At 38.7% G+C, this 12,511-nt stretch overlaps 2 protein-coding genes across 5 annotated transcripts; one reads left to right on the top strand and one right to left on the bottom strand.

Moving 5' to 3' along the window:
- Positions 1-71: 71 nt before the first annotated feature.
- On the bottom strand, positions 72-2,038 carry cUnh11orf68 (chromosome Un C11orf68 homolog). 2 transcript variants are annotated; one of them, XM_079258209.1, is made up of 2 exons: positions 2,004-2,038; positions 72-1,514 (listed from the first exon to the last, which is right to left on the bottom strand). In XM_079258209.1, exon 2 carries the CDS (start codon positions 1,461-1,463, stop codon positions 720-722), a length of 744 nt encoding a protein of 247 aa, XP_079114335.1. In that variant the 5' UTR covers positions 1,464-1,514; positions 2,004-2,038; the 3' UTR covers positions 72-719. The 2 variants fall into 2 exon arrangements, with proteins under 2 accessions (XP_079114335.1, XP_079114336.1); XM_079258210.1 differs by lacking the exon at positions 2,004-2,038 and adding an exon at positions 1,651-1,992.
- drap1 (DR1-associated protein 1 (negative cofactor 2 alpha)) lies at positions 1,302-12,215 on the top strand. 3 transcript variants are annotated; one of them, XM_079258212.1, is made up of 8 exons: positions 1,302-1,400; positions 3,302-3,366; positions 3,961-4,033; positions 4,861-4,954; positions 7,274-7,399; positions 8,105-8,195; positions 8,286-8,374; positions 10,823-12,215. In XM_079258212.1, the coding sequence occupies exons 2-8, from the start codon at positions 3,325-3,327 to the stop codon at positions 11,013-11,015; spliced, it is 708 nt and encodes a 235-aa protein (XP_079114338.1). In that variant the 5' UTR covers positions 1,302-1,400; positions 3,302-3,324; the 3' UTR covers positions 11,016-12,215. The 3 variants fall into 3 exon arrangements, with proteins under 3 accessions (XP_079114338.1, XP_079114339.1, XP_079114337.1); XM_079258213.1 differs by having other exon boundaries at positions 1,314-1,404; XM_079258211.1 differs by lacking the exon at positions 1,302-1,400 and adding an exon at positions 1,418-1,551.
- The last annotated feature ends 296 nt before the right edge of the window (positions 12,216-12,511 follow it).

The following is a 12,511-nucleotide window of genomic DNA, read 5'->3' as shown; positions in this document are numbered from 1 at the left end:
TTTGCTTTTATTGTAAATAAGGGTGGGGGGGCAGGGGGCTGGCATTTCTTTACATGGTTATCAGATTTAGAGGGAACTATGCAAACCCAGTCTTGTCTGTATCAAGTATCCTTTTGCATTAGTCCTGACATGAACATTCTCTGAAGGTTGGTTGTTACTTTAAAAGCCAGATGAAGGTCTACATGTAAATAACGTCAAGTATACATACTTTACAATAGCCGCAGTTTATCTGTTTCCAATTTAGTTCACATATAATACTCTGTACTGAAATGTGTGTTTTTATAGCATATGTGAATGGATAAATATGGTAAATGTGCCTATAACCATATAAGAATCAAAAACACTGTTTTTTGGCAATAAAAACCAATGTGTAAAAGCGGTGTTGAAAAGAATGATTTTATTTGGAGGCTGTAATCATAGTTCAGTACAAAACAAGCAAAGTAGCTTAACAGAAAAGCCATATATTTGATAAAGTAGTTCTCTCCAGAATATGCACACATTATCAAGGATTTGGGGCCCTCCTGCTGGTCAGGCAAGTGTTAGTCTATAATTTTTCATATGAATAAACTGCAAAAACAAGAGAAAGAATTTCAGATAGTCTTATTGAACTCAAAACACGTTCAAAAGGTTTAAATCAGAATATTTTGTGTAAAAGTGGAAGAACTTTAGATCCGATGCTGAAGGCCTCTTGACATAACGGTGGTCTGCTCAAGAGTAGTTTATGTCACTTCGAGGTTGGTGACTTTATTGATGATGTGGGAACGCCGAGGCACACACTCCAGGTCAAATTTGCTCTCATAAATAGTGGGACAAAGCTTCCAGCGATTGTTTCGGTAGATTCCCAGGTATGTGTAAACATCTGGCTTGTACGAGAGGGGGCATTTCACTCCTGTGGCACGAATGATGGAGTCCAGCTTTATAACCTCAACCTCATCGGTGAAGTTCTGGTTGTAGGCACATATGACCTGCTTGCCTTCTGCCTTGGGATTGAAGGGACTTACTTTAACAAGGGAGATCCTGCCCTCTAGAGCTGCTCTGGCAACACACTCCCAAGCATGGTCCAACTTGAAACCAGAGTCCAAGTGCATGAGCCATTTGCCTGTCAGGACTCCGTGGTTCAGGGCCAGCTCCTTCACTGTTTGGAAGGTGACAGGCCGGCAGCTGCCCAAGAGTTTCTCCCAGCTGTCCTGGAGAGCCACAACATCCCCTCCGCTGGGGCAGTGGTTGGGCCCCAGCACGGCGATCCATCCCACGGGGCTCCTGCCACCCTCCTCATCACCAAATCTGTTTACTTGCGAGGGTCTGTTACTTTCCAACCAGCCATCAAACTCAGATCTGGGTGTTCGTCTGGCGTCGAAGACGATCCAGGGGTCCATGTCTGCTGCCATGGCCTCAGCCGCGTAGGTCTCTGCGCTGAAACTAGCCTCCGTCTCTCCATCTCCAGGGGCCTCCTCTTCCTCCATACTACCGTCTATGTGACACTAAGACTTGCAAACTAAACCTCAGTGCTTTCCCTGTTGAAATGAAGCAGGTGAAAGGGGAAAAAAGCAGGTGAAAGGAAACAAAAGTTAAATTATTCCATAAATTCAGACAGCTTCTGTTATTGTTAGCTTCTAGCTAGCTGGCTACATTAGCTATTTATTTTCCTACCTTAAACTTCTTCCCACAGCAAGTCATCTCTTTACAGAAATGTATTAATATACATTTCGACTGTATGTAATTTACGGTTGGCGCATCTTTGGACCGGAATAAGCAAATAAACCCGAGTAAAACCTGAGTACACCTGTCCTGCTGTAGCAGCTAACCGACTAGCTACGCAGTTAGCGTTGTCCCCAGTTAGCTCTCTGTGCTACATCCCAGAAATACTCCGTATTTACTCACGACTGTTTTACACAGATCAGATCATGTTATAACGTGCATACTCCCTCCCCTCTCCATTTTTATCCACCAAGAACAAAAATAATCCCAAACTGAACGTAAAAGTGAAACCAAAATCGATGTACCTGACGAAGTTTGCTATGCAGCCATTAACTCTTCCGGACATGCGCAGTGTGTTCCTGATTAACGTTCCGGAATCAAAAACCAAAATATTATTAATCCACGTCTGATGTTTATCTTAATCCACGTCTGATGTTTAACTTAATCCACGTCTGATGTTTAACTTAATCCACGTCTGATGTTTATCTTAATCCACGTCTGTTGTTTAACTTAATCCACGTCTGATGTTTATCTTAATCCACGTCTGATGTTTAACTTAATCCACATCTGATGTTTAACTTAATCCACGTCTGATGTTAAATTTAATCCCCATCTGATGTTTAATTTAATCCACGTCTGATGTTTAATTTAATCCACATCTGATGTTTAATTTAATCCACATCTGATGTTAAATTTAATCAACGTCTGATGTTTATCTTAATCCACGTCTGATGTTTAACTTAATCCACGTCTGATATTTAGTTTAATCCACGTCTGATGTTTATCTTAATCCAAGTCTGATGTTCAACTTAATCCACGTCTGATGTTTATCTTAATCCATGTCTGATGTATAATTTAATCCACGTCTGATGTTTAATTTAACCCACGTCTGATGTTTATCTTAATCCACGTCTGATGTTTAATTTAATCCACGTCTGATGTTTAACTTAATCCACGTCCAATGTTTGACTTAATCTACATCTGATGTTTAATTTAGTCCATTTCTGATGTTTAACTTAATCCACGTCTAATGTTTAATTTAACCCACTTCTGATATTTAACTTAATCCACATCTGATGTTTAACTTAATCCACTTCTGATATTTAACTTAATTCACGTCTGATGTTTAACAGCCAGTTCACTTCGTAAAAAATTATATGATTATATGATGATTTCAATTTTTCAATAATTTTATTCATTTGTAACAACAGCTACCTCAATACATAATTCATATTTAATAAAGCAGTGAACCATTAAAAAACACTGCATGATACCCAAAATCCAGTTTCTAGTTAGAAAATTTGACATAATAATAAATTTAAAAATTCCGCAAAAACACATTTAAAGTTAATAATTTCTTTTTTTTTTTTTTTTTTTGCATTGCTTTGCCATTAATTTCCCGGAACGTGAACGGGGTTCTTTGTGATCATGCGGAACCAAAGTGATCTGACCTGTTTTCCACGGCAACCCGGAACGAGTAACGTAGACGACTGGCTAACGAGTTAGCCTGGGAGCTAACACTGTCTGGTCTATGTGCGTCGGAGGTGATTTATATATGATATAGAATTATAATCCAGAATTGGTTTTCTGTTTTTTTTTTTAGTTTATTGATCCAGGTTATCAGTCATGCCGAGCAAAAAGAAGAAATACAATGCCAGATTTCCTCCGGTAAGTGAAAACTTTTTCTTGAACCGGCGTTAAATCTAGCTGGCATTAGCTGACTGTACTACGGAAAGCTAGCGGTTGCAGCTAGCCACCGCTAGCCTCAGTTAGCCTTGTGGCATCTTTTGTTGCCTAGACAGAACCCAAGCCAACAATGAGACGATTGTATTTTATAAAAAACCGCCTCAATGAAAAGATATCGGTTTCACGGATCCACATTTCTAATGTATTTTGCGTTTTGTTTTTCCTAATCCGATATTAGCGGTGCTATATATGTTAGCAAGCACATCGTTGTTTTTAGCAGATGAAGCTAAACTAAACTGAAAGGTACACATCTTGTTGTCTTTACGTCTCCCACTGTTGTACACTAAGCTGTCCGTAGACTTATAGCACTTTACAGTCATACAGATTGCTATATAAGTGTGTGTGTGTGTGTGTGTGTGTGTGTGTGTGTGTGTGTGTGTGTGTTATGTATGTTTCCCAGTACTTTGAACAGTGTTGTGTGGTATGTGGGTGCATTTCTTCTTGGATCCGATTGAAATGAAACACCTGAGTGTCTGCTCCAACAAATATCTAAAATGAGACTTTTTCTCGTTCCAGGCAAGGATTAAGAAGATTATGCAGACAGATGAAGAAATAGGCAAAGTGGCTGCAGCAGTTCCCGTTATTATTTGTATCCTTATTAGCAAAAGTCACTTCTATAAAAGCTTAACGGGTTTTTATCATTATCGTGAAACTTTTTCATTGTTTCTTATTAAAAGATAAATGTTATACTCATGATAATTGTAGGTATAAAACATCAGGCTCTAGTTTCACATGGCTTTTTTGCAAGCTGTGGTTTTGCACGCTTTAAAAGAAAGTGTTAATTCTGTACAATGATATGCATCAGTCATGTGTATTATAATGATTGTCATGTTGAACTCAAGCAAGCTGAATGTCAGCTTTACAAACCAGCATTTCCAGTAAGTGCATTTCATTGTTTCATATTAAAAGATAAATGTTTTACTCATGATAATTGTAGGTATAAAACATCAGGCTCTAGTTTCACATGGCTTTTATGCAAGCTGTGGTTTTGCACGCTTTAAAAGAAAGTGTTAATTCTGCACAATGATATGCATCAGTTATGTGTATTATAATGATTGTCATGTTGAACTCAAGCAAGCTGAATGTCAGCTTTACAAACCAGCATTTCCAGTAAGTGCATTTCATTGTTTCATATTAAAAGATAAATGTTTTACTCATGATAATTGTAGGTATAAAACATCAGGCTCTAGTTTCACATGGCTTTTATGCAAGCTGTGGTTTTGCACGCTTTAAAAGAAAGTGTTAATTCTGCACAATGATATGCATCAGTCATGTGTATTATAATGATTGTCATGTTGAACTCAAGCAAGCTGAATGTCAGCTTTACAAACCAGCATTTCCAGTAAGTGCATTTGTTTTACTTGTATTGTGTGCTTCCACTTGCTGCATTTTTAATTTCTTTTACCTAGACTTCAGCAAGAGCCCTTGAGCTGTTTTTGGAGTCTCTGCTCACAAAAGCTTGTCAAGTTACCCAATCGAGGAACGCAAAGACGATGACAACATCTCATCTGTAAGTGTTTATGTTTATTGAGCTGTGCTGAAATTGCTGGTTTTTTTTACTTGTATGAGGATAATGAAATAGGCTCAGTACTCATCCAAAATTGTGGTTGTTTTTATGTTTATCAGTTGTTTCTCTAATTGCACACATCCACAGCACTGATTACCGAATGTTCAGACACATATGATAACAATAACCAAACAAATTTAATAAATTTGTTGAGAATGTACATTTGATGTCAAAGAGGCTTTGTCCATGATGTTGGAGAATTACAGCTGCTATTTACATCTACACTTACAGGTTTTTCATGAGGAAGTTGTGTTAAAAAAAAAAAAAAACACTAGAGAGAAGCAAAAAATAAAACAGAATTGACTTTTGTGGGTTTTTTTTTCCTTCTGCTGTTAATTAAAATCCAACAAAATCATATTAAGGCTTTGACCAGATTTTAAACAACTTTTGGTAAAGTACAAAGCATTTTGTTGTTTTAAGATAAATAGGCAGATATTGCAGATCCTATCCTAAAGTTATAATTATTCTGAATGGAAAATTAAAACTTTTTTTCAATCATTCATTCAAGATGATTCAATAATTCTCTTACTGGTCTATCTAACACCACTAGCGCAAGCAGACTTCACAGACACCACCTCAGCCACTCTGGCATTTATTAAGCAAATAAATGTCAACATACCTTTGACTCCCACATCCACCTGCTGAATGTGGTGTTTTTTTTATTTAGATTAGTTTCATTAAGAAAACACGGTTATTTCTGGCACACCTGGTGAATCTCATCAGATGCACCACTTACTCTGTAGGTGAATCCTAAAATGATGCCACAGCAGGAGGAAACTTGTTTTTTTAAACTGTAGAAGGTACAGCAGGCTGTGTAATGAACCGTGTACCACTTACCACCAGACTGCAGGCTGCTGTCCTGGTTCACAAGGAATTATTGGCATTTTTGCACACAGATCCATTTTTATATTATTATAAGCTCACCGTGTGATAAACACTTTAAACTCCTAACATCTGGCCTCATGGCACACTATTTTTTATTCTTTGTTTTAATTTATCATTTTGTCATTTTGCTTCTGACGTTTTCCTTGTTGGTTTGTGTCTGTTTGCACACAGCCTGGGAATCAACTTCCAAGAGACTGCCAATCCCCAACCTAAGAGAAAAGACACAAACAATTCTGCGATCTATGAGCATGTTTTTGAATCTCACGAAGAGTTTTTCATTCATTCATTTCCTGAACCGCTTAGTCTGATTAAGGGTCCCACAAATCATTGGACATGAGGCAGGGTACACCTGGACAGGTCGCCAGTTCTTCACAGAACCAACACAGAAAGACAAACAACCGTTCACACTCACTCCTTGGGACACAAAGGGTTTTTGTAAAATAACAAAAAAAAAAAAAAAAACTTTCTGAAGTGCAACTTTAAAACAAGTGAAAAAAGATTTGTTTGAGGATATCGGTAAAGGAGGCTTCTTGTTTGCCTTCTATTTGGATATTTTATTCATCTTTCAGAAAATTAAAAACTGCTGATCATTAAATGTGCATGCATCCATCTTTTTTATAAAAACACTGGACAAAGATCTGCAAGTCTTCAAACTGTCAGAGGCAACCATATCTGAAAATGTATGTTTTTTATGTTATTTTCTTAAGTCAAATAAATTATCTTGTCACCTGCATGGATTCATTTCTGATAAATGAACCCATTCTGAGCATTATGACAGGAAAAACAGGTCTAGATGTGCAATTAAGATATAAAAGCTATTGTAAACATGCAGGATCTTGTTAAGCAAAGTGATGTTGTTATCTGCACACTGGGCTGTCATCCAGATCGGTACCATTTTATTTAAATTCCTGGACATTTGCGTGAGCAGCCAATAACAGAGTCAACATGCACCGCCTCACCTGTTTTGTTCCACATCCCATTCATCCGGCTGCTGAAAGTCTAACCTGTCAGCCAAAACCACCTGGATATGTTCCTACAATGTCCATTGTTCTCTGTGGCATGTTTTTTCTTTGAGACACAAGACAGAATGAGAATCTTTTCCTTTTTTTGTGCTGATCATGAGAAGTGCTGCTGCAGCCGAGAACACGACTCGGTTCATCATTTCCTAATGAAACAAAGATGAAGAAGACAATGACCACTGCTTTACTGCTGTGAACAGAAACGCGACACATGGGAGATCAGTCCCAAAAGTCTCTGCATTGTAGACGTATGAGACTCTTCTTTCCACGGTGGTAACCAATAAGCTGTCGTTTCAGCTTGTCTGCTTCGTTAGCTGGTAAGGCCAGCAGTGTTTGAAAAGTGTGCATGTGTTTGCAGAAAGCAATGCATCGAGCTGGAGCAACAGTTTGACTTCCTGAAAGACCTGGTGGCGACCGTGCCAGACATGCAGGGAGATGGGGAAGAGAACCACACGGAGGGGGGAGGAGACAAAGTCCCACGCAGGTATGCAGGAACTTCATCAGCAGGAAGCAGGGAGTTTTTGGCTTTATAGCAAAAAATGAGCAGAAAACGAGTCTTTTGGGCACTTTATTGTTTTTTCTTTTTCAACCACTGAGTGAGAACTAATTATTGATGAATTGTAGAGAAAGAACCTCGGTATTGACTCAAAATGAGCTCTGGCGCTGTAGCCAATTTAAAACGTTGGCAGCAAATTGAAACAAATATAAATGCGTAAGAAGTCGTGTGGCTGGTTCAGTTTAAAACGATTCGCTTTAATGTTGTGTGCTAGCTTTAGGGAGAAAATAACCGGCTAAATGGTTTTCACCGCATATTCTGGCCATGCTGGAACCACTTTAATACATCCTATTGAATAATTTAATTTGTTTCTAAGTTACAGAAATGTGACTGTTGGGGTATAGAGTTAAAAAAAGATCAATAAAAACTATAAAAATTACACCAAAAAATAGATTTTTTTTTTTTTTTTAATTAAAAAATCAATTTTTTAAACAACAAATAGATTTTTTAACAAAAAAAAGACATTTTAAAAATGTGGGAAAAAAATCCAGATATTTGATTTTTTTCTTTATTATTCGATTTCCCACCCCCAGGATTTATGGTTTACAAAGATCCTCAGTGGAAAAGCAGCTTGTTGAAAACAGAGACTGCTCTCATCTGTTTCTACATCCCATCTTGTTTTTCTTCTTCCAGGGGTCGAAAACCAGGTTCTGGTCGGAAGAACGGTGGTGCTGGTTCCAAAGGAAAGGACAAGAAGTTATCGGGAACAGAGTCGGAGCAAGAGGTGGGAGAGGATTTCCAGAGAAACGTTTTGTGTGGGTTTTATTTGAGGTGAGAGGCGGCTGACTGTTTCCTTCTGCTTGGTTGGTACAAGGACGACTCTGAAGACAGCGAGACAGATGGGGATGAAGAGGACGGCTCTCAGTCAAGCACAAATCAGCAGTCTGCATCCAAGTTCCACAGGTGATGCAGAGTTGAGAATGTAAAACATAAAAATATGTTTATAAACATAAAAATATGCTTACTTTAAAAGCAAATGAAGACAGGTTAACGTGGCTGCTGGAAGCTCTGAACAGGAAAGCTGCGTTGTTCCTTTAGAGAAGTTATTAGTACCTTACGACAAACAGCCCCTAGATGGCGCTCTTCCTTCACTGGCAGCACTGGAGAAAGGCTTTTTAGTGTCCCACATTCACAGCTCTGAAATGCAGGAGGGAGGAAATGAAAGTACATCCTCTTTCTTTTCTAATGTTCACATGTAAGAAGTACATTTTGTCAACACTTTCCAGGTCTTAAAATGAGGTTAAAACAATCACAGACACACAATGTCAGTAATGTATCATTATTCATTTAACCAAAACAATGTGTGGAAATCTGATCGAACCCCTGATTATTCCTTAGGACATGAGACAAAAGACAAAACAAATGTTTAAAAACTTTTCCTCTACATCTCATTAGGCATGCACACTTTTACTATTACATGTTCATTTATTAAAACTAGATTTTTTCTAATGGTTGGGACTTTAATGGGTTTATTACAATTAATTAATTACAGAAATATTAATGTGTTTAAAAACGTCAACGTTTGCCTGGAACACCGACTACACTGATGCACATGGTACCTCTGCGACTAACTTGGCCACATTGCCGCTATATTTAGTGACGTTTCTGACCCTTCAGTGAGTTTATTTAAGACAAAAGGAGCATCAACACGTGTAGCATCTGTTTCTGATGCTATCAGGGACTCGTGGTGAGTAATGTTAAAAGAACGTGTAGTTTTCTGTTCCCCAGCAGCTGCTCTCTCCCTCCCCCACCAGACTGAAGTTAACGCTGGTTAGTTATTCCTGATTTACTGTCAGATATTAATGTCTATTGATGAAAACATTTATAAAGTTAAAAATACAGTAACTTGTTCTCTTAATTAGAGAATATCTGGAGCTGTTTGTTGAAGTATTTAAAATGATACTTTAACTTTGGGTCTGTTTAGGAAGTTTTCTTATTCTATTGTTTTAAATTAAATGTGTTTTTCCAGTCATCAGTAGTTTGACTTTACAACATTCATTTGTTTTTCTATTGTTTATTTAATCAGTCCTTAAAATCCATTCAAATGGGAAAAAAGTTGCTTATTGGGCAAATTTTATTATCTGATTAAAAAGTAATCAATCGAGAATAATTAATTACAAAGCCTTTACATAATTTGATCATTTTCTTTAATTGAGTCCCAACCCTATTAAATGTTAATATTCAGTGTGTCTCGCAAAAGTATTTCCATATAAACCAATTCCTGCACCCAGACAGTTGAACACTCATCATCCTCTTACATCATAAACAGTAGCAATGAGTTTATTGTGTTTATTTCTAAATAGTCTATTGATCTGATTATTGATCCACATAAAGGGGCTTGCTTCAGAGAATGCATGTTTAACCTTCTGCTTCGTACAAAAAGATAGAAGTTACCATTTACTTGGTAAAGCAAAGTGATCCAGCATGGTGGTGGAGGGATGATGATCCGGGCTTGTTCTACAGACACCTTGCAGTATTTGAGCAGACTGAACTGCTCTGCTACCAGAGTATTCTAGAGTCAAGCGCTATTCTAGAGTCGTACAGCTAAAGCTTGGCTCGTAAACCAGGACAATGATCCCAAACGCAGCGGCAGATCTACAGCAGAGTGACTGGAAAAGAACAGAACCGAGGTGTTGACATGGAAGCTGAATGATGGACTGGGACAACATCCATCCACACCGGTCGCATTTAGCTTTAATACTGAATAAAAGTTCAGTCCACTTTAAACAGATGAAAAATGACCATGTAAACATGTTATTCAGAACAAGAAAGACAATCTGGAAGTGAACTTAATTCCAAAGTAAGTGGCTGGTTTGTCAATTTTAATGTGAACTGATGTATTCCTCCATCATGTAAACATTCATTCTGAACTAAGTTTATTCCCGTCGATGACGTCATCCGTACACTGCCTCCCGTACTTTATCTTCCTTCTGTTCCTCAGCTGCTGAACAAAGTGAAGCATCAGGCTCGTGTCGAGCTGGTGCTTCAAAAATATTGTCAAAATGTAAACGGTCCTTATGTGGTTTTCCACATTGTACCCGGGAGACGGGAAGCAGGAAGTGGAGTTTATTTATATCCGGCATACGTACGTCATGTCCGCCCTCTGTCCAATCAGAGCCCTTCCCAACCCCCAGATCTAAATTTTGTAAAATATTGGTAACATATAACATATTAAACATTTAACATATTCTTGACATAAAGTAGAAGCATGTACATGCTCATAGGACGCTTTCCTTTCCAGTATCTGTCAGGATAAACTCATTAAACATGTATTTTATTACATTCTGTAGTAAAGGTAAAAGGTAGTACTAAGATTGTATCATCCAGCTCACAGACTTTTTCCTCTTTCAGCTCCAGCGCCCCCCCACAGTACCTGCACATGGGCAACATGGTGTCGATGGGCAGCCTGGCTCCAGCACAGCCCCAGGCCAGCGTAGCCTTCGCTCCTCATCCCTCCATGATGAGCCACACGCCACCCCCCCCAGCTCCCGCGCCACATAAACACGAGGACGATGACGACGACGACGAAGACTATGACTCTTAGCTCTCCCTCCACCCCTCCACCTGTCTCTCTCTCACACACACACACAGACACGCACACACACGGAGAATCTTTCAACTTCATTTCAGATGCTGAAGTTGATGCTGCCGTGACCAGTGGAGGGACAAACTCTTCACTGCAGCCAGCGAATAGAGACAAAAGTTGTATATTATGTGTTTTAATTTTCCTTTTTTTTCTTGGAAAAGTTTTTATTTCATTGTAGAGAAAAGTCTATTGAGGATGTTTTTTAACAAGTCCGTTGTTGGATTTTTGACGAGCAAACATGGCAGTCAGTCTTCACTGTTGTTGCCATGGACCCCTGCAGACGGGATAGATGTGGTTTTTGTAGTCGCAGCAGCTTTATTTTCTTTTCTTTAAATCTTTTTGGCACTTTTCTTTTTTCCTCATTTCTCTTAGAAGATATAACATGAACATATCAGTTCCTCAGACCCTCAGGTTGGCTGGACATAATCCACAAGTGGTGGCCAAAGCCTTCGATTCTCCCACACAACCACACCTGACCGATGAGTTCAGGGTCGACTGCTTGGAAGGGATATTTTGGGGGGAGAGGGAGGTCATCCTCGTCACCGCTGAAGTGTTTTATTAACCCGTTACCCTCGCTCCTGAAGATGAGAGCTCTGCTTCCCCGTTTTTTGTCGCGTCTCGCTGGTCGGTCCTAGTTAACGGGCTGGAACAAAAAAAAGCAGGTGTACTTTTACTGTAGGCGAGGAAGCCATGTGTTTTGCTTTCCAATTAGCTTCTATTTTTAATTAGCAATTTTATCAAATCAACTGTAAACCTCTACAACAACAACCACATCAGCAGGTAAAGGATCCACATTTTGGTTTTTGGTTTCAGTCGCGCTGACAGTTGGAGCTTGTATATTATTTTATGTGAACGTTAAATCCCCCTGAACTCTCCTTAAGATGTACTGCAACTCTTGGGACCTTAACTTTGTTTTTAAAAGGTCTTTCTCCTCCTTGTCCTTTCATTTTCTACCGGGGTCCACCCACTCCAAGTTATGCTCCCTTCATCGTTTCGTCCCCCTCTTTTAAATTGTTTTAAAAGGAAAAAAAAGACATCAAAGAAGGGGCTCCCATTTATGTGTCGGTCTCATGAAATGGTTGCAAACAGTTCACACTGTATTGTAAACTTTTAAACATTCTTTTTATTTTGTATGGGTGAAATAAAGTTCATATTTCAAATAGAGATTGAGTTTGTTTGTTTTATGTTGTCAGTTCAGCATATCAGGCGGTGATGGTCTGGTCGCCATGTCAACAGATTTTCTTTACCCAGGGAGCTCTGTGGATTCAAGGCTCGCCTGGATATTAGCATATTGTTCTTTATTTTGATTATTTATAAATTACATATACCGTCAAATCCCGCGAGAGGACCGCAATACCGCCATCATACCCCATACCAGATTTAATGGTTAAAAAACAGTTCACTGTATCATCAGCTTTTAAGAGACAAAATCAACAGCTGTTGTGCCAAAACAC

Source organism: Telmatherina bonti (assembly GCF_933228915.1).
Source record: "Telmatherina bonti genome assembly, chromosome: 18".
In the NCBI taxonomy this organism is placed as follows: Eukaryota; Metazoa; Chordata; class Actinopteri; order Atheriniformes; family Telmatherinidae; genus Telmatherina; species Telmatherina bonti.
Note: the sequence above shows the minus strand (reverse complement) of the source record. Positions and strands in the feature narration are given on the sequence as shown.